Here is a 25,359-nt window from a genome sequence, read left to right as displayed (position 1 = left end):
GTATTCAGTTGACTACCTGTCTCTGGCTAGTACATATCATCAGCAAAAAGATTATCTTACACTAGGGTAGCCACAAGCCCATCAAAATGCCATGTAGGAGACTGGAACCAGGGAGCATCTTGGAATTTTGATTCATTGGGCTAGAAGGAGATGTGGTTTGATAGGGAGATGATAAGCTTGCAGTGATCATGGGGATGAGTTACTCAACTTTGATTTCTCTCTGACACTTTTTGTCTTTCTTGTCTCTTCAGGACCGCTATATGATCCTAGGTCAAAATGGTTTCTTTGTGAACCCTTCTGATTCACTGGCAATTATTGCTGCCAATCTTTCTTGCATTCCATATTTCCGTCAGATGGGTGTTCGAGGGTTCGGTAGAAGCATGCCTACCAGCACAGCACTGGACAGGTAAGGGAGCAAGTTTTCTATTTATCATCATGGTCTTGAAATTAGTTGTGACTTCTTCCATCTTTGATATTGTTACCCCTTTTCAAGGCAAGCAGCTAGTCAAATTTTGGAGCCCTGGGGATTTTCCAGTTAGAAGTAGAAATTGATGGAATGTGGTATTCTCTCTGGTGCCATCTTGTTTATTTACAAGGAATGTACAAAATTCTGCTTCTCTGAACATGGGAGGAACTAATACCAAAGTGTTTTAGTATATAGTCCCAAGTCTCTTTAGCCAATACACCTTGGCCAAAAACTCTCTCTTTAGAGTGACCCTGGGAAAATCTGTGCTCATAGGTTACTGCTTGTCTTTTGTGCTTTTTAGCCTCTTCCTCTCTATCTGTTCTTGTCTGCTCTCAGTTTTTGTGTGTTCTCTCCCCGACCTACCCACACACCTGCTCACAATACCAAGTGGAACCCGATGCCCACAAGGTGCTACTTTCTGGGCAAACTCTATTAGACCCTGTTTTAGGAGTGGCCCCTTAACTGTCTCTTATAACTATCTTAAATTAAGAGCATCTTTGAATGAGGATTTAACGCAACCCATAACAAATTTCACCACGCTCATATGGCAGCCTACAAAACTGTGAAATCTTGTGATCAGGCCTTCTAAAATTTTTGACAACTTTTGATTGAAGTTTTTAGGGTGAACTTATTGGTAAATAATTGCTTAACTGGAGAAACCAATTTTATGGAACCTTTATTTTGCATTATGTGTTTTCCCTGTGGCCAGTCATCCCTGTTTTTGGTCAATATCAGTGAACTGAGGATCTTTAAAAGTCTCAGTTTGAATAAACAACTAAAAATTCAGATTTGTATCCCAACCATAACTGCATTACACAATCTTTTGCCTCTGCAAAACTGGATTGGGAATTATCCAAGAACAGATTATCTCCGGATATTCCTGATTCCTCCTGCTTCTGGTTGGACTGGAAATACAGTGATACCCAGCAACTTTATGTGGTATTTTGGTGGTTCCATTTCCAAAAAATGTAAGAAAATCAAAAGTATGCAAAAATGAATACTTATTTTAAAAGTTATAAAACCTTCACATATCTCAAAATTTTGCTTCAACTTTCAAGTAGTTTAGATAAAATAATAGTCTAATTTGCCTGTCCTTCATTAGGATGGAAACAGCACAAAACCTGAGGCAACGCAGACTGGCAGGAAACAGGAAATAACCATTTGACCTCTTTCTGGATCAACAAGCATTTACCAGTAATTCCTGACCATAATTACTTTAGTCCATTTCCTAATAAATATTGGTTTAAGACTAAACCTGACAGCCCTGCTTATAATATTTATAAAGGTTAGAGAGAGAGAAAGATGAAGGCCTAATGCAGCACTAAGTGAACATTTTAAAAGATTATATATAATCAGTTGAGATATAGAATTTATTATTCCGACCAGCTGAAATCTGAACAGGTGGTGTCCAAACGTATATTATCCTAGGACTGATAAACAAATAAGCGGTTGTCTATACCAAATGGTGTCTAGTCAGGAAACAGTTGTTTTAAAAATGAAATATTAATAGCATGAAAAGATTAATGCCTATCCAAAAACCAAGGATAGTAATACAGTGTGGTCCCTACTCATGGGACTTCTGAAACTGACAATGGCTTTTAAAGTTGACAATTCACATGCCCTTGGTGGTTGATGGATTTTTCAGAGAAGTTTTCCCTAGTGTACGTAAATGTTGAGGCTTTAAGGAAATTATGCAGTATATTCAGGTTTCCCCCTCTCCAGCCTCAAACACACACTTCATGTAGGTCTCTGAAAATGGAATCTATCTTTATCATGAGATACTATGGTTTCAGTAAAGGAAATAGAGAAGAGTTATGTTGGACCTACAGTTCAGGATATCTAGGACATTTTAAACACATTTGCCTTCTGCCCCTCTTTCCCCCCCCAGTAGTAGCTAAATGTATTAGATGCTATGCATGTACTGAAGTCCACCTCAGCAACACTCTCAACAGTTGACATAGATTCTTGACCATGTTTACTTGATCTATTGGTTTCCAGATGGTCTCAAATGACTTACTGCTTAATTTGTTTCAACATTACCAGTGTTATTTTTATGGGGCTAAGGCTTATTTATAAAATAAAACAGAGTGGTTGATAATGATGGAAGTTAGTTAAGGATATACATATTTTCCCAGCCATTCCTACAAATGTTTATTAACATTAGGTCTACTTACTGCATACATGGTGCATGTGATTTTTGTTTTTGTTTCTTTATTGTTTGTTTGCTTTTGCGTTAGGGTTGTTTTTGTTTTTCCTTGAAGATTGAAAGACTACAAGTGCTAGAAGCTGGAGTCCTCTAGTTTGCCACTTTCCATTGTGGCTTAAGACAGCCTGAATTGCTTGGTTTTTCTTACTGACTTGCTAGAGCTCTGAGATCCAGTGGTTCAATTGCCTTGATACCCAAGTCCTGACTAATGTGTGTGACTTTTTTTTAAAGGGCTACTTTAGTGAGTGCACATGTTTCAACCCTTTTCTTTAGGACTCCAAGCTAGACTTCAAAGTTGAACTGAGGTTTAATAATAAATGGTTAGTACTTTATCTACTGCAAATCACTTTTCCCGTGTGTGTGCTAAGCATGTGCATTGGAACACTGCAAGCAGTATCACAAATGCCTTTTCCAATGAAGAGTTCCCTGAATGGATGGCCAAGCCACTGATTCCAAGTTTTACAGCTAAACTTGTCTTAAATGACCACCCAAGTTACAGCAAAAATTGGTTGTATAGAAGAGGCAATCTTTACAACATTTTAGTAAACTTGTATCTGAAATCTTTGTGCATAGTCTGAAGTGGTTTTTAAGAGTGGGGTTGCTTAAGGAAGTGTTTTTTTTATGTAGATTTCACTGTGCGCCAGATTCTGATTTCATTTACAACCGTGTAAGTTAGGAACAATTCTGTTGAAGTCAATGGAATTATACCAATATAAAATGGGTGGAAGAAAGTAGAGAATCAAGCTGCATATGTTTACAGCATCTGTACTTCCATTGTTGTGGGTTAAATGGCTAACTTGAAAGAAAAATTATAGAAACTCACCTATTGTGTAGCCTATGAATGATCATAGAACTGGGAAAGCTGTTGCCTTTTTGAAGGCAAAGTGCATTCCCTGTACAGTCACAAGAGAGAACCTAAAAATCAAAGTTCTGCAGTTCTACATAGGAATAGCAAAAAAATATGGTGTTTAATATTAATCTTTATTATCTCGGTGTATATTTATGTAAATAGAGAAGAAATTGACATTCTTAAGAAATTAATATTTTAAAAGACTAAACTTTTTGTCTATTGTGGAAGATATTTGTTCATTCTGCACAGTCTATCTTTTGTTGATCCTTTTTATGCCTTTCTGGTGGGCTGGCCTGCCATACTCGGGGGACAGCTCTGATGGAACCACGTTGCGTATTCACTCATAAACCTGTTTGTGAGCTCATGCACTGGAAAGGAAACCTGGGGTAATTAAAGTGTATACCATGAACATTAGTGCTGGCAGAAGACGAGGAAATGATCTCATGCCTGTCCTTAGAAGACAGCTCCTGTGTCATATGCTGTTAGTTACTATAAGAAATATGAATTGTTAAGGCTTACGAGTAAAAGCTACAAGATGGCCTCATAGGCCTTGGTAAAAATAGGTTTCCACATCTCTCCTGAAACCTCCTTGATCCAGCAAGATCAGAATTCAGTGTTCACAAAGCGAGTCTTGCGTTTGTAATTAACATACATTTTTCATCTATATTGTTTGAGATCAGAGGTCCACCACAGAGAATCCTCTGTGCTAAAAGCGTGATAGCATAATCACGGGTGAAAGTAACTTAAAGGACTTACCAGTATGCCGGAGTCCTGAGCGGGGGCGTGGCCTAAACTGGAAGAGGCGTGGCCTCAATCAGAAGAAGCGGGGCCTTTCAATATTTAAAGGTCCTGGGGCTCCGGCTGTGGCTGGGAGCTCCAGGGCCTTTAAATCACCCTGGAGCTCCCAGCTGCCTCTGCAGCTGGGAGCCCCAGGGCTCAGGGGCAAATTAAAGGGCCTGGGGATCCAGCCACTGCAGAGCTCTGAGCCCTTTAAATCACCGCAGGAGCCCTGCAGCCACAACCCCAGGGTGGCAGGGCTCTGGTGGTAATTTAAAGGGCCCGGGGCTCTGCCACTGAGGGGAGCCCTGGGCCCTTTAAAGCACCGCCAGAGCCCTGTCGTCGCTGGGGTAGCGGTGGTAGGGCTCGGGCAGGCATTTAAAGGGCCCGGAGCTCTGGCTGCTGCAGGGAGCCCTGGGTCCTTTAAAGCACCATTGGCGCTTGGGGCTCTGGTGGCGCTTTAAAGGGCCCGGGGCTCACCACAGTGGCCGGAGCCCCTGTCTCTTTAAATCACCACCGGAGCTATGCTGCCGCTGCCCCAGGGTAGCAGCGGCAGGGCTCCGGCGGTGATTTAAAGGGCCCAGGGCTCCAGCTGCTGCGGGGAACCCTGGGCCCTTTAAATCCCTGCCTGAGCCCGGCTGCCGAAGCCCTGGCGGTGATTTAAAGGGCCCGGGACTCCCCGCGGCGGCTGGAGCCCTGGACCCTTTAAATCATCACTGGGGAAGCCGGTCCAGTCCGGCACGGCGTACTGGCTGGACCGGCTTACTTTCACCTCTGAGCATAATACATTTTCTGTGAATATTCATTCAGATTTTTTAAAGTAATCTTTGTGCCCCTCTTATGTTCACTTTTACGTAATGTAGAAAACAAACTTAGTGTGAATACTCATGGAAAGCAAATTTTAAACTGGAACTATCTGGAAACTAATATTATTTGCTGAAATAAATCATGAATAATTTTTGGATAGTGATTTTTAACAGAAGAAATAGCAAATTTTGTTGAAGAAATTGTTATAAATTCTTCACCCTGCACTAACTGTAATTAGGGCTGTCAAGCGATTAAAAAAATGAATTGCACAACTAAACAATAATAGAATACCATTTATTTAAATATTTTTGGATGTTTTCTACATTTTCAAATATATTGATTTCAATTACAACACAGAATACAAAGTGCACAGTGCTCACTTTATATTTTGTTTTGATTACAAGTATTTGCCCTGTAAAAAAATCAGAAGTATCATTTTTCAATTAACCTACAAGTACTATAGTGCAATCTCTTTATCATGAAAGTTGAACTTACAAATGTAGAATTATGTAAAAAAAAAAAAAAAACTGTGGTCAGAAATAAAACAATGTAAAATTTTAGAGTCTGCAAGTCCACTCAGTTCTACTTCTTGTTCAGCCAATTGCTCACACAAACAAGTTTGTTTACATTTGCAGGCGATAATGTTGCCTGCTTCTTGTTTACAATGTGAGAACATTCATTCTCATGGCCACTAAGTGGTAAGCCATTGTAAATTCATGTGACTCCATTAACGTCAGTGGATTTATTCCCGATTTAATTTGGTATAAATGAGTTTTGAATCTGAACCTTTAATGTGTGTGTAATATCTCATGGTTTTGCAGTTTCAGTATGATTGATTGGGGATATAAAAGACATAACTGAGAGGAAAGGATGCCCAAGGCTAACTCAGAACTATATGCTTTCTGAGTATGGACAACTGCCAGTGCCTGAAAATGTCCTGAGGTTAAGAAGTTTGTTGTCTGAGGGAGAATTACAACCATTGTTAGCATCAGGGAAGAACATTTTAAAAAACAAGAAATCAAAGAATTTCTAATCTCTTATGTCAATCAGTAGTCTTTATTTTTGTGTGTGTTATGTACTTTGAAGCTTTAGCATTGGAAGCTCAGAAATAATTTTGAAATAAAGCATTCTTAGAGATGGGTAGGAAAATGGACACATTTGTAACACACTAACAGTGGTTGCTAATCTTTCTTGAATGCATCTGTTGCATCCATTAAAGGAGCAGAAATAGCACTTTGGAGAGGAGAAGGAACGTTAAAGGCTAACAAACAGATCTACCTGTTCTTGAACAAGTTAGTAACATTAAGTTCAGACATATGCAGCTGGGATTTAATAATAATAGAGATTCATGATTCCATGATAAATGAAATTATGTGACAAAAATATTTTCACACTATAGTTACACTGGTTGGAAAACATTAGCATTTAAAAAAGGGTTTTGCCTTTCTTCAGGAAGGCCCTAATAAGTGTAAAACCTTCTGACTTAAACATTTGTAGAATATTGTGGTCTAAATCTTTTGGATTTAGGCTGGAATAAATTTCTTTGCAACCTTATTTGGCACTGCACCTGACATTTCACTCAGCTAATTCCAAGGGGAAATTGAAAAAAAATCTTAACCTGTAACTCGGTCAACAAAAAGCATATACTTCTGGATAACTTTCTTTTAACTGGTGATTCTGCAGTAAACTCAAGCTTCCAGTCACGTTAAACATATGGCTGCATGGCAACAAAGAGCAAGAGTCCAGCCTGGAAGTCCAAATCAGATTTTGGCTTTGGAAAGCTTGTTTATGAAATGCTTACCACTTATAATCATAGTACTCTGGGGGTTTTTATTGTTTTTTCTCCCTCAATTCACTCTTCAGTTGGAAGCATCATCTTGCATTGGGAGAAGACGGTTGAGGTTTGGCAAAGGGATGCTAGCCATACTACTAGACATTTCATATTTAAATTGGCTTGCCAGGTTATTAGTGCTATATTTCATTATTTCATTACAGCAGTGCCTGGAAGGACCACTGTAGTTAAGGTTGCCTCAGTGTTTCCTTTACTCAGGCATTTAGAAATGTTCTGAGAAGAATTTCTCTGGGTTGAAACTTGATAGAATAGAGAGCACTTTTTAATATTTTTGAGCACACTTTTTAATATTTTTAAAATATTCTATTATATGAAAATGTTATTAGATTGATAGCCCAACATTGCCATCTCTTATCCCTATAATCAAAACAATGAATAAAACCAGAGAATAACAAATGTATTCCCTTATGTTCTGCACTGTGACTGTAATTACATATTCATTATCCTACCATCATAAACAGAAGACAGAACTGCAGCACCTCTTAAAATGATACAGTGTCTCTCCACCAGTTTTTACAGGATGGGAAGAGAGAAAGGTCTAGTTCTTGGAAATGTTATGCAGGAAGAAGTTGCAAGGTTTGATCATGGTCTGGATATGCATGTCAAGAAAGAATGTGGAGTGAAAAAGATGATAGCCAGAGTTTGTAGCTGGGTCTGGTGGGAGCAGCAAAAGCAGCAGTGGGGAGAGTGTCCAGGTAAGAAAGAGAAGTAAGGAATAAGGGCCTGATTCTACATCCACTGAAGTTTGTGGCAAAGCTCCCAGTGACTTCAGTGGAATCAGATCCTAAGAAAGGAACTTTCTAAACTGATCCATACTACAAAAAAAGTGTGGATTTTGTTGAGGGGATGAAAGACAATTTAGGCTAATTCTTTTTTCATCATAAATGGTTTGCCCATCTATAGTAAAATGCAGCTGAATAATGAAGTAACAAAATGCTTGTTACATTGGCCAAGGAAAAGCACCAGGAGGCCTTGCAGAGCTACCCAGTTGCACTGAGGAGAGGGGTGTGTGTGTGTGTGTGTGTGTGTGTGTATTCCTTCAATAGACCAACCATCTCTACTGTCCAGTTTATGGGAGGGGTGGAGCCATGGCGCTGTCTCCTCCGACAGGGAGAGGATCAACTCAGTAGTATTCCTGCACATCTAGAACATGGGGATTGTGATTCTTGACAGCTCTTATGGAGGCAGTGGTGGTGGGGAGTCCATAGTTCCTCTCTGTAATCACGGCTGTTCTTATGGTGCAGCCACATGAAGACCAGCCACAATTTAGCGAAAATAATTACCCTTGAACCATTCCTTTCATTTTATAAAGGCACCGTATGGTATGTGAAACATTCCAAAGGATTTAGGAAGTTAGATGCAGCCATGTCAATGTGTTCTCTTCTGTGTGCAGGGCTGGGTTGTTTAATAGTTTTTCACTGTGCATTATTAAACTTAAACAGAAGGAAGTGGTAATCCAGAGGATTTAATGTTGCTTAGGAATACGGTACTAACAAATGGAACACTGGATTACAAGAGAATTCAGTTAAGATGTTTAAATAGAGGTCCTTGACATATGTTTGGTTGAAGTGATTGTTTGAATATACTAATATGTACTTTGGGGAAAGTGTAGCAGTTGACAGGAAACATCTGCTTTAATGTGATCCAACATCAACAGGATTGTGGCAGTGTCTACCTCCTGAGACTCCATACATCGGGCTTCATTTCTCTGGCAACACTTGCCATGAGTTTGGTGTGTATTGTGTATAAAATGAAGGTACACCCTGTTTACCAAACCTTTATCATAACAAAATGTATTTTAGTGTCTAATTTTTGCACAACTGGCAAATCCAAAGCAAATAGAGCACTGACATTTAGCTAATGCTCTCTGAAATGAGTACCTCCGGATAAGTGAAAGTGGTTTCTATATTAAAGAGAAAGTTGGGTAGATTTGAAAGGCAGAATAGTCTAGTAGTTACAGCAGAAGAACAAGGCTCAGGGAATTATGGTGTTCAAAGCACCATTGCAACCCTCTAGCACATTTGTAAAATGTCATATGTCTGCACACAAGTGTTTGCAATGATGCACAGAGGTTCACACTACCACTCTGATTGGATTTGCTCTGAGCAAAGCTAAGCACTGCGTGCCTCTGCAGCTGTTGTAGTGCCACTGTAGACAGCAAGAGCCAATGTGCCATTGCAATGGTGCAGCTAAGACTCCTAGTACAAACCCACAATGTTCCTATAGAATAGCTTGGGCAAAAATCCATCCAGGCGTTCTTAATTACACCTACCATATGGATGTTTGCTGTCTTTTTGTACTTCTACAATGTATAGTGTCTTTATGATTCCTTTTTTCTGTATTATTTCCTGTATATTTTAAGTATTATCTAGCTTTAATTAAAGTGAAAAGCTACCCAGTATAAAGGACACTGTTGAGACTGACAATCCTAAACTCTAGCACCCTTCCCTCAATGGCATTTGATTTTAAAATGTCCTTTATGTTGAATAATGAGTGGGCCCTTCTCAAATTAAGACTGCAAGTAGGTTAAAACCCTACTTTCCACGTGCATGACATCTCAGTAGAGATGCGAGTGTGATTTGAGTATATATGCAAGTCGGGACCTTGTTCCTGCACACACTACCAAAGAAAGATAAGTCAGTCTCACACTGTCTCTTATGTACGGTAAGTCTACTGCAGATCAATTTTTTAAGATGCCTGTCTCCAACTAAGTCAATTGTATATAGCAGAAGCACTAATGGAAATATTACTGTAAGAAAGTTGGTTAATTAGAAGGACAACTGCACCAAGCCTTCAAAAACACAGTTTAGCACATTCAAGGAATAATGTATAAAAACTGGGGCCTGTAAAACTTGATATCACAAACTTTTTCGTTAGCAAATGTACTACTGATGCAAACTAGGTGCTGCTATTATTTTTTTAAAGGGCACTAGAGCATTGAATTAAAAATATCTGCATAGCGTGGGTCCTATATACATCTATATATCTTATAAACCAATGTAAAATTTCATTGCACCAGCTGTCATTCACATTAAGGAGCTAATTGTTTTGGTTACACAAAAATAACCTGTCAAAGAGGATTTAAAGAGAGAGAGAATTTCATTTCAACTAATTTCTTCTCTTGCAGTGCATGTTGGTTTTGCTTAGTGGTATCTATCTGCCATTGGATGTTGTATAACATGCTGGCAACAGATCCAATTATTGTTTCATCAGTGGATGTTTCTTAAATATGCAGATAAAGTGGTAATGATCTATAAATTCTAAATGTCTCTAAGGGAGTAAATCCAACTCCTCTTTGTTGCCTTTGATGCAGGATCTGATATGACTTGGTGCAGTGTGCTACATCTAGTTAGATGTTTGCCTGGATAGGCCTGCCGTGTTTTTGGCTGTCTGTCCACAGTCTCATTATCCTAACTGGTACTGATGAACACATTCCTTCATACCATGGTCATGGCAGTGCACATTTCGGAGGCATGTGAGTTTTTTCTCCTTCCTTAAGAGATTAGTTTTCAGGCAAATACAGGAACTCCTCACTTAAAGTTGTCCCGGTTAACGTTGTTTCGATGTTAAGTTGTTAATCAATTAGGGAACATGCTCGTTTAAAGTTGTGAAATGCTCCCTTCTAACGTCGTTTGGCAGCTGCCTGTTTTGTCTACTACTTGCAGGAAGAGCAGCCCGTTGCAGCTAGCTGGTGGGTGGTTGGAACCAGGGTGGACCAGCAACCCCCCTATCAGCTCCCCGCCCCCCTAAGTTCCCTGTACAGCAGCTGTCCCTCCCCCCACTGCCATGTGCTGCTCCTGCCCTCTGCCTTGGAGCTGCTCCCAGAGACTCCTGCTTACTGAACGGGGGGAAGGGAGAAGAGGAGGGCTAATGTCAGTGTGTTTCCCCCTCCCCCGTGCTCCTGCACCCCGCTTGCCCCATCTTCCATAGAGCAGGGGGGATACACGATGGGAAGGGAGCTTCTAGGCAGTAGCTGCGAGTCTCAGGTCTCCACAAGCTGATTTAATTAACAAGGCAGTGTACTTAAGCCTGGGGTCAGCTACTTAAAGGGGAAATGTGCATTTTTTCTCTCACACACAGGGTGTGTGTCTCTGTCTGTCCTCCCTCCTTTCCTGCTGCCTTGTAGAGAGTTGTGAGAGAGGGCTCAGTCAATTGCTAGTTCATTTAGCAGTAAGGCATTCCCTGGGAAATATCCCACCCTCTGACTCCTCCACCTCAACCAAGCTTCACAATCATCATCACTGTGTACCAGTATTAAATTGTTTGTTTAAAACTTATACTGCGTGTGTGTGTGTGTGTGTGTGTGTATATGTATATATATAGTCTTTTGTCTGGTGAAAAAAATTTCCATGGAACCTAGCCCCCTCATTTAGATTAATTCTTATGGGGAAATTGGATTTGCTTAACATTGTTTCGCTTAAAGTCGCATTTTTCAGGAACATAACTACAACATTAAGTGAGGAGTTCCTGTATATTAATGACCATGCCCTTTCAGTCAAGAACACTGCTTAGGTTTCAACTGCAAACTAATAGCCTGTCAGAACTGAAGAAACACATCTGTAGTGTGAGATTCCACATGGAAACAGGACTTCCCACCCTGCTTCAGAGAGAGGTGTTTTGATTTCTTTGTAATGTTGGTTTGAGTGTTAATTCAAAGCAGCTGTGATAGGCTGAGAATTCCCTGGGCAACAATTGACAATTCCCTTGTGCACTCACCCAAGCCTTATAAAACTCAGAGCAGGCAGAATTTGTTCGAGTTCTTTTGCATTTCATCATATTTTTTTCTAAATCTGTAGTCACCTATCACACATTAAAAGAGAGTGGAACAGCTTGAAGTCACAATTTTAGGGTGAGCTTTGGGTTTAATTATTTTCTGATAAATGAAGAAAAAAATAATTTGAGAGCCAACTCCACAGAAATGAATGGTATGAAAAAATAGGGTGAGTTTCCCTCTTTATATTAGTGGTTACCATCTAACCATTCAGAATAATATTCCTAGCACTGCTATCCCCAACATCACAGTGGAGCTTGGAGGATCTGTCATTATGCTTGTGCAATTTAAGCTGTGCTGAGGATGAGGGTTTATTCATAACATGTTCCGGGACAGCTGTAGGAATGCCAACAAATGTATTCTTAGTCAGAGGTGAGAATGAGAGTCTTTGAACATCTTGGAAATTTCCACAAGGAGTGGATTGTGATCAGCTGTGCATCTTGGGTTCTGCAATGGCTGCACTACACAGATGCAGCTCCTAGGAAGAAAGGGGCTGAATCAAAGAGAGCATACAGCAGGATTGTATAATTTTGGATTGTGTGTGTTACTAGGGCTAAGTTTTCATTTTATTGCTGTGCAGCAGAATAAGGAAGAGTAAGTTCCTCCCCTCCCACCAACCTTCCTACTTGGGTCTGAGTTTGGTGAAACACACAGACTCCGTTATAAGCAAGAGGGGAGGAGATAGCAGAGACTTAGCTCTGCTCCCTACTTGCTGGCCAGAATAGCTGGCTGGGTGTGAGGGGAAGTAAGCTGGGCCTTTCCAGGGACTTCAGTAAATTACTCTGTCTCTACCATGCTGCAAACCAATAGGGGAGCAGAAGAGGAACTGCTACTCTGAGGCACAATTCCTTCCTGGGCTGCGACCAGTGTGGTGCAGCCATCTGTCCCTTACTCAGAGCTGAGCCTGAAAGCTCAGTCCAGCCCAGAATGATGATGTACTATGGGTGGGCACTCCCAGCTTTCAGGACATTAGATCATGGCATGTGCTCAAAAATCTCCTGAGTTAAGAAGCAAGGAAAGGCTTGAGACACAGTAAATGTACGAGAAAACATGGACTTGATCTGCCTCAAGGTTAGGTTTTGGATTTGGATAGGGTCTGCTTATACACGTTAAATTCCCATGGGAGTAGGGTGACCAGATGTCCCGATTTTATAGGGACAGTCCCGATTTTTGGGTCTTTTTCTTATATAGGCTCCTATTACCCCCCACCCCCTGTCCCGATTTTTCACACTTGCTGTCTGGTCACCCTACATGGGAGCAAGACGAGGCCCTCACTGGGACAGGAAATACAAAAAAGCTGCTTTTAAAACTAACTGTGTAAGCAGCGTGGTTTTTCTCTAAATGCATTTTCTCAACCTTTTGCATGTTGCACTATTAAATGTGCGTGTATTAAGAAACACTCCCCTTTGACCTTACCACATACATTTTTCATTGGCTGTAATTGGCTGAACCTTGTATCCATTAACTGGGAAAACCAGCATTTCACTATGTATTCTGATGAGACTGCATATGGCAGTGGACAGATAGGTAGTTAATCTATAATCTTCCTAATGCTGTACTTGTCTTATTACCTCTCAATAGATTTGTGCTACCATGAATGTACTGCAGGTGTTCCTATGGATCTACTGCCAAAAAGGCCAATAGTGGTTTAATAAAAAAAGACACAAATTAAGGAATGTAGCAGAAAAGCAAATTGATATGCCAGCCCAGCCTGTGTTTGTGAATAAAACAGGGGTTAAAACAAAGGGCCCTGCTCCTTCAAAGGCTTATTCCCTCTTACCACGGACAGCTTGCTGTCACAAGCACTAGGGTTTTCTCCAATGAACAGAACAGATGGCAGCCTAGAGAGTCTCCCACTGCGGATAAACAATAATATTTGAAGAGGTTTTGAGAATTGTCCCTAGGCCAAATTTTGCTTTATGGCCAGTTTACCCTGAAGGAAGGCTCTGTCCGTGCACATTTGCGGCTCATTAGGAGCAAGAAGTTGTCTGCTGCCTCTCCTATAGGCTAAATCTGAGGAGGCCCAACAGCCACCCTGGTTGGGGTGGGGCTATGAAAGGAGTCAAGGGAGTTCTAGCAGAAGCTCTGTACTGACAAGTTGCTGGTGAGAGGCCACTTATAATGGAGAATGGGTATCTCCTTTTTTATTTGTGGTATGAACTATCCATTACACTGTTTTTATGCTAGCCTGAAAAAAAAGCTGATTCATTCTATAGTTTTGACTTCTTCATTTGTAACAAGTTACAATTAAAATCACCTCAAACTTTGTTAAACAAACTATGAATCATTTTCCTCCTTTCCTTTCCAAACTGAGAACCACCACAAGGATTCTGTTTAATCTCTCTCTTAAAATCCTCAGGACGTTTTCGTAAAGGAATAAACAGGCTAGTTTGATTTAAAGGCAGATAGTCCAGGTGGAACATGTAGTACAGTACGGTCTTGCTGACACTGATGATCCTGCCAGTGCTCATGTCGTTACTGTGATTTATGACAGGCTAATTTATACAAAAGCATGAAGCTGTTTGTTCAAATGGTGTCCACGTTTTTCTACCTTCTCCTCCTCCTCCTCCTCATGTGTTTGCTTCCAAGTCTGACAGACCTCCCAGGTTTGAGAAGCTGCAGTGTGTTCTCCTATTCTTTATCTGGGCAGCCCTTATTCTCTCTGAATCACAGCATGGACAAACAAAGATTCCATATAATTTGAGAGGTAGTGGGGCAGAAATACTGTGGAACCAAACTTTAAGTGTATATCTAAATCTATAGATTTGTTTGTTTGTTTGTTTGTTTTTTGGGGGGGGGTTAAGTATTCTACCCTAAAATATACTTCAGCTTAGAGCACTCTTCCTAAAGTGTTTTGGGCCACATATTATGGATTTGGTGTGATCTGTACAGAATTATTCTGCATCTTTGTCAGGATACACCTGGCCATGTTCCTTTTGGAACCAGCTGGCATCATCATGGTATGTCTAAACAAACTAATAATTGTTGGTCATACATCCATTCCCAATGTAGGATCTTTTTCCTCTGATCGCTTCCTCTGGCTAAGAATTACAAATAAAGCACCAATGGCCTTATCTGAAAAACTGATCTCCTGGAGTTAAAAGCAGAGGTTAAAGTAAAGAGGAGGAGGGGTGGAAAGGAGGGAACACAACTCTCCCTCCTCTAATAAAAGGAAGGGGGAGCGCTCCCTCTTCTCCATGGTTTGGATAACCTCATAACTCCCTGTTTTCCTTTGCCAGCACAATGAGAGCTCCCCTCCTGTTTTCAGTCTACTTTAGCCAATTAGGTAGAAGAGTAAAGTGCTGTCAATATAGTAATAAAATACTTTGTATTTATAGTGCACCTAGCTGCTGAGAATCTGAGGGGTTTACAGTGAGTGACTCTGGCATAGAATATAAAATGATTTGTCTGTTTGACTTTACGAGAGGTGAAAGGAATCTTCATGCACATACTGTTCTTAGCTAATGTTTTGTTTTCTTACAGTACAGATGCCCAGGTGGCCTTTGTGACCTTTCAGGAAAGCCCAGTAGAGACAATAACAAATATTTGCCAAGTTCTCAGCAGGATTAACCCCTTCACTTGAGTTAATATATTGTTGTTCTTTAGTTTCTTCTATGCGTGGATGGCTCTTGTGTGCTTTCAAGAAGCCTTGAAATAGAAATTAAAGACACCTGCCAACTTGCCTTTAACAAAAACATTCTTCTTTGCTGTTCTTTGCTTACGTGCACTGGATTGACTCCTACACAGGAGTCCGCCATAGGAGAAAGGAGTCTGATAAGATTGCAGGAAGGTAATCCGGCAGTGTGCTGTAGATTAGCAAAGACAGCCATTTTCTAGATGTATGGGAAAGAGCCGGTCTTTGGCCATAGAGCTGAGGCAGAGTCACAGACTGTGCTCTTGGAAATGGGGCAGTTATGGAATACCTAATCTAGCTGGTCCCAGCTGCTAAAAAGGGGGGTCCACTTCTCTCTTAGAGAAATGCTGCGCAACCTAGGTGGTCTGCAGAGGTTGGAATGGGCCCAGAGCTCTTGAAGGACTTACGTTATCCTGTGATAATGTAAAATGCATTGGAAATGATGGAATTTATAAATCACAGCCATCACCTCTTCTTGTAATCCTTTCCCTTCCTGCCAGTAAGGGGTTAAAAGACCACAACTAAGGGCAGAAATAGAAGTGAATGCTGTTGAAAAGTGATTCAAATGAATGGTCCATGAATGGTATAAAATAGCCTTAAGAATTACTGCTGAACAGCTATTGTACCCAGTTGCATCCCTGCCAAACGGTCAGATTTTGCTTCACTTGTGCTATGAACTCTGTGCACTCAGACATCAGAGCCATTGTTGCTCTACGGTACATGTGTGTGCAATTTTGCGTAATAGGAACTGTGAGCTCTGAGCCAAGTGGTTTTATTGTCTGAAAGCCACAAATGCTATTAGAGGATATTTCTGCCAAAACACCTCTCTGTCTTGTTGTGTATTCCTATCAATGTTTTCTATTTGTTTTTACCAAATTAACATATACTGTACCTTGTCTTCATCTGTGTCCTTGCTTTTGAAACCGCCATGTGCCTGTTACTGTATATGTCAACAGCTGCGTATAGTGATTCTGTAAGAACATTTGTGTAGGGAATGATTAGGATTTCATAAGGCAGAGGGGCACAGGTCTGTCCTGAAGGAAATACGCCTTGGGGAGTCACTTCTAGCAACATTTATGAAAGAAGGGACAAAGTCATGCATTATGGGATTGAATCCTGAACCAGTGGCTAAGGCAACATGAGAATAGTGCTTAGGTGTGGCACATCCCAATGACTCCACCTTTTGGGATCCCACACACTTAACAAAACAAACCTCCAAGGAGAAAAAGCTAAATCCTGCACAAGCTGCACCTTGTGCAAAACTTTCCAATACGTTCATAACTGAGAGAAACAGATTAAAATGCTATTAGCTAACAAAATCGTTTTTGTTCTGGGTTTTCCAACTGATAAATGGCAACCCTGGAAATATAGTATTATAGAGAGGACCTCTCTTTGGTATTTTCATTTATTTGCACATTGTGCCCCAGGGAGCCTTAATTGCATTGGAGGGATGGGGAGTAATTTACTACACCCATTTAGGGATTTAGCGTACACACTCACCCTCCTGGCCTGGCCAGCCAACTCTCTCTCTGGCTCTACCTACTCCCCATCCAATTGCTCCTCAGAAGGCAACATCTGGTCTGCAGCCCCTGTGCTCCCTTGAATGCTGGGGGCTGCAATAGTGACAAGGCTGCCTTACCACATGGGAGCCTTGCCCCTTCTTACTCCCCTGCATAAAGACTAGTCACAGTCTAGCCAGCAAAAATTATGCATGATGGTGTTTGTGGAATTGGTCTTTATGCTCTAACCTCTTGATGTCTCTGCAAGATTCCCATTAATGCTTTAGGGACCTATGCATGTCCCTCCTGGAGAAAATAAGACACATTATGCCCAGCCCTCTTAATATGACTACAGTACACACAGGCATAACAAGTGACTGTATTCAAAACTGGAGGTTCACCAAATGTTTGCCTGGGAAGGCACTTTTCAGAAGCACAAAGGTGGGAATGGGAAAGGAGCAAGCTATCTTATTTTCATGAGAAGCCAAGTAGTGGTGGTACATTTCCCAGATTCTTGAAAAAGCAGTGTTCTTTGGAGTTAGACTTTGCATTTCCCTTAGGGATTATTCATTCTTCTTTGAATCCTTGTCCAGGAGGGTCCTACTAATGGTCCGCATGTGCCTTTTGTGGTCAGGGTTGGAATCTTTTGACCTGCAGCATCCGCTGGGACTGTTGCCTGTTCCCTGCGTGTGCTTGTGCCTCTCTACACATGAGGATGGACTACAAGCTGTCAGGAACAGTATCCCTGATGAGGCCACAGCACGCCTGGTGGCTGAGCTCTGTGACTTTGTCCTCACCCACAACCACTTCAGATTTGGGGACAACTTATACCTTCAAGTCAGTGGCGCTGCTATGGGTAACCGCATGGCCCCACAGTATGCCAACATTTTTATGGCTGATTTAGAACAACGCTTCCTCAGCTCTCGTCCCCTAGCGCCCCTCCTCTACTTGCGCTACATTGATGACATCTTCATCATATGGACCCACGGAAAGGAAGCCCTTGAAGAATTCCACCTGGACTTCAACAATTTCCACCCCACCATCAACCTCAGCCTGGACCAGTCCACACAAGAGATCCACTTCCTGGACACTACAGTGCAAACAAGTGATGGTCACATAAACGCCACCCTATACCGGAAACCTACTGACCGCTATACGTACCTACATGCCTCCAGCTTCCATCCAAGACACATCACACGATCCATTGTCTACAGCCAAGCCCTAAGATACAACCGAATTTGCTCCAACCCCTCAGACAGAGACAAACACCTACAAGATCTTTATCAAGCATTCTTAAAACTACAATACCCACCTGGGGAAGTGAGGAAACAGATTGACAGAGAAAGACGGGTACCCAGAAATCACCTACTACAGGACAGGCCCAACAAGGACAATAACAGAACACCATTGGCCATCACATACAGCCCCCAGCTAAAACCTCTCCAGCGCATTATCCACAATCTACAACCTATCCTGGAAAATGATCCCTCACTCTCACAGACCTTGGGAGGCAGGCCAGTCCTCTCTTACAGACAACCCCCCAACCTGAAGCAAATACTCACCAGCAACTACACACCACACCACAGAAACACCAACCCAGGAACCAATCCCTGTAGCAAACCTCGTTGCCTACTCTGTCCCCATATCTACTCTGGCGACACCATCAGAGGACCCAACCACATCAGCCTCACCTGCACATCTACTAATGTTATATATGCCGTCATGTGCCAGCAATGCCCCTCTGCCATGTACATTGGCCAAACCGGACAGTCCCTCCGCAAAAGAATAAATGGACACAAATCGGACATCAGGAATGGTAACACACAAAAGCCAGTAAGTGAACACTTCAATCTCCCTGGTCATTCTATTACAGATTTAAAAGTCACTATCATTGAACAAAAAACCTTCAGAAACAGACTTCAAAGAGAAACAGCAGAACTAAAATTCATTTGTAAATTCAACACCATTAATCTGGGCTTGAATAGGGCCTGGGAGTGGCTGGCTCATTACAGAAGCAGCTTTTCCTCTCCTGGAATTGACACCTCCTCATCTATTATTGGGAGTGGACTACATCCACCCTGATTGAATTGGCCCTGTCAACACTGGTTCTCCACTTGCGAAATAACTCCCTTCTCTCCATGTGTCAGTATATAATGCCTGCATCTGTAACTTTCACTCTGTGCATCTGAAGAAGTGAGGTTTCTATCCACGAAAGCTTATGCCCAAATAAATCTGTTAGTCTTTAAGGTGCCACCAGACTCCTTGTTGTTTTTATAGGGCAGAGTGGCCCAACCACCTTTCAGTGCCCTCTCACCTCCTGTGGCAGCGAGACAGAACTCAGCAGTGCCCACCTGCTACTCCATCATGCCCTTTCATCAAATCAGTTTGTAAATATCAGTCATTACCATGTTTAGTTTAGTTTAGGAACTTTTTCTGCCCTGTTGGCAGCCTCTTCTTTGTTTTTCTTTTCTTCAAAATTTTTTCCCCTTCTTCTGACTACTACTCTGTGCTGAGGCACCTTCCTACCTAATAGCTGAGCCTAAATCCTCCAGCTTCAACCCATGCCTGTTGTGTGACAGATTTATTCCTTAGTTGATAGACCCAGGCAGTATCTTTTCTGTTTGTGTGAGAACCATGTTCCGGACCATAATTCCATATGCTGATTCTTCTCACAGAACTCACCACTCCCGAGATATGAAAGCTATCAGTATAGGGTACTACTACTTTGGGCCTACTTACAGCTCCAGCAATAGTGACGGACCATCTGTGATGGCAAGGCATATGCATCTACCAATATCTGAATGATTGTTTTTCCGGAGGGAAATCCTCACAGAAAGTGTCTTGCATCCCATGCACAGTCCTCAAACTGGTTCACTCTCTAGAACTGAGAGTGAATTACAGGAACTGATCCCTCTCTCTCCTTCCCAGCTCTAGAAACTGTAGGGGCTTGTCTAGATTTCAAATCGGCAATGAGATAGGAAACAATGAGCTGGCAGATCACCTCAGCAGATGGTACTCAGCCAGTCAGGAGTAGTTGCTGAAGGACTCCATTGTCAAGCTTGTATTCCACAGATGGGGCTTCCCTGTGATAGACCTGTTTGCCAACAAGAACAAAAAATGCTCTCTCTTCTGCTCCAGGCCAGGTACCAGCCCAGGGTACCAATATGCTTTCCTCATACAAGGTTTTCTTTCCTCCTCTCCCCCTGATGGCCAAGATCGTAAGGAAGATCAGGCAGGATTCAGCCACAGCAATACTTATAGCCCTTTATTGGCTCACAGGCCACTGCACCTGCATCCACACAGTTGTCAGTCTCTCTCTTCAATCTGTCAGACTTACTCTCCCAAAATCAGGGACAATTTCTCCACCCAGACCTCGTGTCTCTACATCTGACTGTTTGGAAGTTGGCTGGTTGAGCACAACAAACAGGGATTGTTTCATAAAAGTCCAAGAAAACCGGAGACAAAGCGGGAAACCGTCTACAAGAGCAGTCTACAGATCAAAGTGGAAGAGAGTTTCCGTCTGGGCTTCACAACAAAGACTATTGGAAATTTTTCTGTGACCAAGATTCTGGACTACATCTTCCAGGTCAAGCTCTCAGGCCTCAACCTCAGCTGTACCAGGGTCCTTTAAGCTACCATTTCAGCATATCACCCTTGCATCCAAACTTACATGGTTTTCTCTCATCCCCCTATTTCCAAATCTCTCTAAAAGGTCTGGTTCAGGCCTATTTCCTCCCCTTCCCCATTTGGGAGTCCCACTGTCCTGGGATTTTAATGTAGTTCTTATGGGCCTTGTGGAACCCCATTGATTTCCATCCCTTAGTGTTCTTTCTACCATCACACTCTCAAAACTGGCTTCCTAGTAGCTATCACTTCAGCCAGGAGAGTTAACAAGATTCAAGCACTAATGGCAGACCCTGTTATACTCTTTTCCATAGGGATAAAGTTGTGCTGAGACAGCACCCTAAGTTCATCACCAAATAGTATCCGACCTTTGTTTAAACCAAACAATCAACCTCCCCGTTTTCTTCCCCAAACTACACTCAAATGTGGAAAAAAACAACCCCCTTACTTTATTATTTAGACAGGACAAAGACTTGAAGGAGAGAACAGCTAGTTACCTTACAGTAACTGATTCTCCAAGACGCTTTGTCTATGTGGATCCCCCACCTGCCTCCATCCCTGCTCCTTCAGAGTCCATATCTGCTCAGATCCTGAGTTAGTGAAGGAACTGAAAAACAGTTGGGTCACTCTTCCCTATATGCCCTCAGCTGGGAGGGAGGAACAGGGATGTTTAGGGCATGGACACTATTGGTCAAAATATTCTGATCTCATGTTCATGAGGTGCAATGCACACCTAGAGTGGAATCCACATGGACAAACATCTTGAGGAACCACAGTTTTTATAAGGTAAATAACTGTTCTTTTCTGGGTGTGTTCACAGCATCCTGTTTTTCTATATACACTTGCACATTGTTCAAGTTTCCCTCAAATCCATTTCTACACATCAAAAATGTTTTCCCTCCCCTAAAAAAAGCAAAGCTTTTCAGCTTATCATTATTTACACAGATCTGTCTGACTTGTCATCAGATTTTTTTTCTCTCTTTCAATAAGCAATATTGTTTGTCTATGAGATGCCAGATTAGGTGATGAATTCCTTGGAAGTATGTCTTTAGCACAACGTAATATTTTTTCTTAATTTTTTTTAAACATGTATTTGTTTTGTGTGTTTAATCAAATAGCTGACTTTTATTCATTGTGACCTCGATTTCAGCAAGGTACTAAAGTGTACGTCTAACTTTAGGCATATGAGAGGACCCATTGATTTGAACGTGCTTACATACTTTGCTGAATTGGGCCCTGTCTGCTTCTTTTACCATTGGCCCTATTTTCAGTTAGAAAATTGTAAGGCGTAGGAAGAAATTAAATTTTACCCAAGTTGTGGGTGCATTGCAATAGCTCTTCCACCCCTTCTTTTCTTCTTCTCTCTTCTCCCGTTTTATTAGGTGGCATCCTCACATACACTCCAGCCCCTATGCCCTACATAAAAGATCTCTAGTACTGAAAAGAAGTCCTAAAAATTTCAGGTGGAGCCAGGGGAGGATTCCCCTGGTACAGGCACTGCAGAAACCAGCTGTAAGGCTACCACAGGAGAACCTGTTCATAAACTCCAGCACAGGGAATTAGCTGGGATGGGATAGGGTGGGAGAGTCAGAGAGGAAGGAATGCACTATGCAGCACCTGTGGGTATACTGGACAGTGATGCAGCCCGTAGCACAACCCAGGGAGGCTGCCATAATTTAGAGAGCCCCCCAGGGATGTCTAAGTTATGCTGGGGGCACCTTAGCCCTGCCTGACCATACATACCTAGTCTGGACTGAGAGTTCTGTGCTATGCCTCCTAGACACATCATTGAATCTCATCCCTGGTCTCTTTTCTTATTCCTGGTTCTATCATGTCTGATTCTCCCACCTGTGCTCATATTGAATAGTGCATACATAGCAAATAATTCCATTGAAATGGATGAGGGTACCCAGGGTGTCAAAGGTTGCTCAGTGTGACTAAGGGTGGCAGAATCTGACCCTTCCTGATCAATGTGTAATATTAGTGTAAAGGGATTTGTCTGTAATTTAAAAGAATTAATAATTAAAAGAATACTGTAAGTTAAAATGAACTAATTCATTTTGGTTGAATGACAAATATATTTATTACTATGCGGAGGTCATTCAAATGCTAGAAGTAATTTCCAAAAATGGTGTGGTTTTTTTTGTTTGTTTGTTTGTTTTTAAATTCTTAAACACAAGTAAGTCAGCATTTAAAAAAATATATTTCTATTATGGTCGTAAACCCCCTAAACTCTGTTAGTTATGCCCATTCCCAACTCAGTTATGAGCATTTGCTCCAGGATAAAACCTGTCAAAAGGTTTCAGGCTCAGAGATTTTTTTTTTTTTTAAGACCCACAGCTGAGATTTTGTGTTTCCTTTGCCAGAATCCTTCAATTTGTACTATGGGCCACAACGCTTTCAAGCGGATAGCTTTATCCATGCTGTTTGCCCTTTGTCAGTGCCAGACATTATAGCCTGGTAGGTCAGTTTCCTGTTTAGAGCAAAGTTTAAGGGTACAGAGTCACATGTTTTCTTAGTGTGATGTGTTTATTTACGAAGTGTACACAGTCCTATTTCCTTGAACAGAGGTGGTCACAAACTGCATGCAGACAACTCCCTCTTCCCAAAACCTAAACTAAAGTACTAAGAGGCCACTGAGGATATGTCTACACTTCAATTAAAAACTTGCGGCTGGCCCGTGCCAGCTGTCTCAGGCTCAGGCTAAGGGGCTGTTTAATTGTGGTGCAGACGTTCGGACTTGGACTGCAGCCTGAGCTTAGGGACCCTCCCATCTCTGAGGCCTGGTCTACACTGGGGAGGGAGGGGGAATCAATACTTACCGTGGTGTCTTCACTGTGGTAAGTGGACAGCTGATGGTCTCCCATCGACTCAGCCTGCGCTTCTCGCCCTGGTGGAATACCAGAGTCGACGGGAGAGCGCTCGGCGGTCAATTTATTGCGTCTAGACTAGATAAATTGACCCCCGCTGGATCAATCGCTGCCCGTCGATCCAGTGGGTAATGTAGACAAGAGAATCCTAGAGCCCAGGCTCCATCCAAGCCTGAACGTTTACACTGCAATTAAACATCTCCTTTAGTATGAGCTCATGTCAACTGGCATGAGCCAGCTGTGGGTATCCAATTGCAATGTAGACATACCCTTAGGTGCTTAGGTTTTTGAGGTCTTAGGCCTCTGTCTTTCCTGGAATCTTATTGCTTAAACACACTATTCCCTTTTCTTGCCTCAGCCCCCGGGCTTTACCTAGGGAAACCGTAGCCCAGAGCTGCTCACCTAGGACTACACTTTGAAGGTGAGCCTGGGCATCAAGCCTCTTTTTATGCAGCTGCTTTGCAATAGAAAAGAACCTTGGAAGAGGATTGACTTCTCGGACAAAGAGTGATTGACTCTACACAATCCTCTTAACGACAGCCTAGATATGGTCAGAGTTTCTTCTTGAGTGTTTATACATGAGTGACTCATAACATGCAGGACATTATCACCTTTCACCATAACAGTAAGTTCATGTCCTTATCTGTGGCGTGTACTGTGGCAACCAAACCTGCAGTGTCTGTGAATGTGAATCCAAGGATGTCAGCTCCTTGCACTGATCTGCTTAGTTAATGTTCTTAGTGAAAATACATTTACATCCTCTATGCATTTAGGGCCTCTGCATCACTCTAGGCCTGGTTGACACCTAAAACTAGGTTGACCTAGCTACATCACTCAGAGCTGTGAAAACTTTCATTCCCTGTGTGAAATAGTAGGTTGACCTAACCCCACTGTAGATGCAGCTAGATCAATTGAAGAATTCTACCATCGACCTAGCTATCACCTCCCAAATGGGCAGATTTTTAACTACAGTGATGGAAAAATCTTCAGCACTGGAGCAAGTGTCTACATTACACCTATGCCGTTGTAGTGCTGGTAATGTAGACATACCCTTAAGTCCTATTTTGGAACTACTCATGGGAATTGTACTGGGGTTCAGTGCCCACACAAGATACCTCTGCGCCTCCTGCTCACTGTGGAAATGACCTTCATACCAGCCCTGCATAGAGGGTGGCAGTAGTGGCAGGCTAAGGGAGGAGCTGGGGGGGGTCCACTTTTACGTGAATCTGTTGTTCCAGGGATACAAGGAAAATGGCGCAAAGAGGTTGCACCCGTGGCTCCAGCCTCACAAGGTATGTTTTACACTTTGAGCCAAAGGTGTAAATTCCAGCTTGAGGGGAAATGTCCATGCTAGCTCCTTGAGGCAGTTAGTTGCATGAGAGGGGCTAGCTGCCCCAAGTACATGCCTTTCATCTTTGATGGGATCGTATGCAGGGTGGCTGGCCCCTCCCACACTAGTGCCGTGGTTGCTACGCTCTGTTTTTAGTGGACTAGCTTGATCAGTGCTAACGTAAGTATGCCTATTCAAGCTGGGAATTATGCCCCAGCTCGAGGTGTAGGCATACATGTAGGCTAGAGAAATGCCTTTGTGTGTCTGTAGCGCTGGCCCTGGGTTGGGTGGAATCAAATCTCTAGCACTCTGACAGCACTACGTGATTGTAGAGCTGAATTTACTTAGGCTTTATGCAGGTGAATTGATTTCCACCCTAAGGGACTGAGATGGAGACGTGCCAGGTCCTGGGGATCAGGCTAGAAACTAGTTTTCCATCCCTTTACAAAGTGTGTATGGTACAGTAAAGCCTAGGTACAGGACTTGGATCAGTTTTACATGTGTTGTACTGGGATATGTTTGTAACGTATGACTGAATGTGGGTGTACAGTATTTGTATGTAAGAAAATATGGAGGCGGCCAGTGCTGGATATAGAACTATATATTCACAAAATAAGCTGTAGACAGCAGCAATGAATGTAAGTAACTCCCAAAGCCACGCCTGTATAGATTA

The 25,359-nt window shown here is 42.1% G+C and overlaps 1 protein-coding gene across 1 annotated transcript in view; it reads left to right on the top strand.

The window, feature by feature from the left end:
* The window catches only part of PGM5 (phosphoglucomutase 5), a 120,787-nt gene that overhangs the window by 25,542 nt on the left and 69,886 nt on the right, over nt 1-25,359 (top strand). Inside the window, exon 6 of the mRNA XM_054031402.1 lies at nt 252-406. Within this exon, the coding sequence (XP_053887377.1) occupies nt 252-406 (155 nt within the window). The remainder of the gene's footprint in view (nt 1-251; nt 407-25,359) is intronic.

Source organism: Malaclemys terrapin, chromosome 6, assembly GCF_027887155.1.
Source record: "Malaclemys terrapin pileata isolate rMalTer1 chromosome 6, rMalTer1.hap1, whole genome shotgun sequence".
NCBI classification, from domain to species: Eukaryota; Metazoa; Chordata; order Testudines; family Emydidae; genus Malaclemys; species Malaclemys terrapin.
Note: the sequence above shows the minus strand (reverse complement) of the source record. Positions and strands in the feature narration are given on the sequence as shown.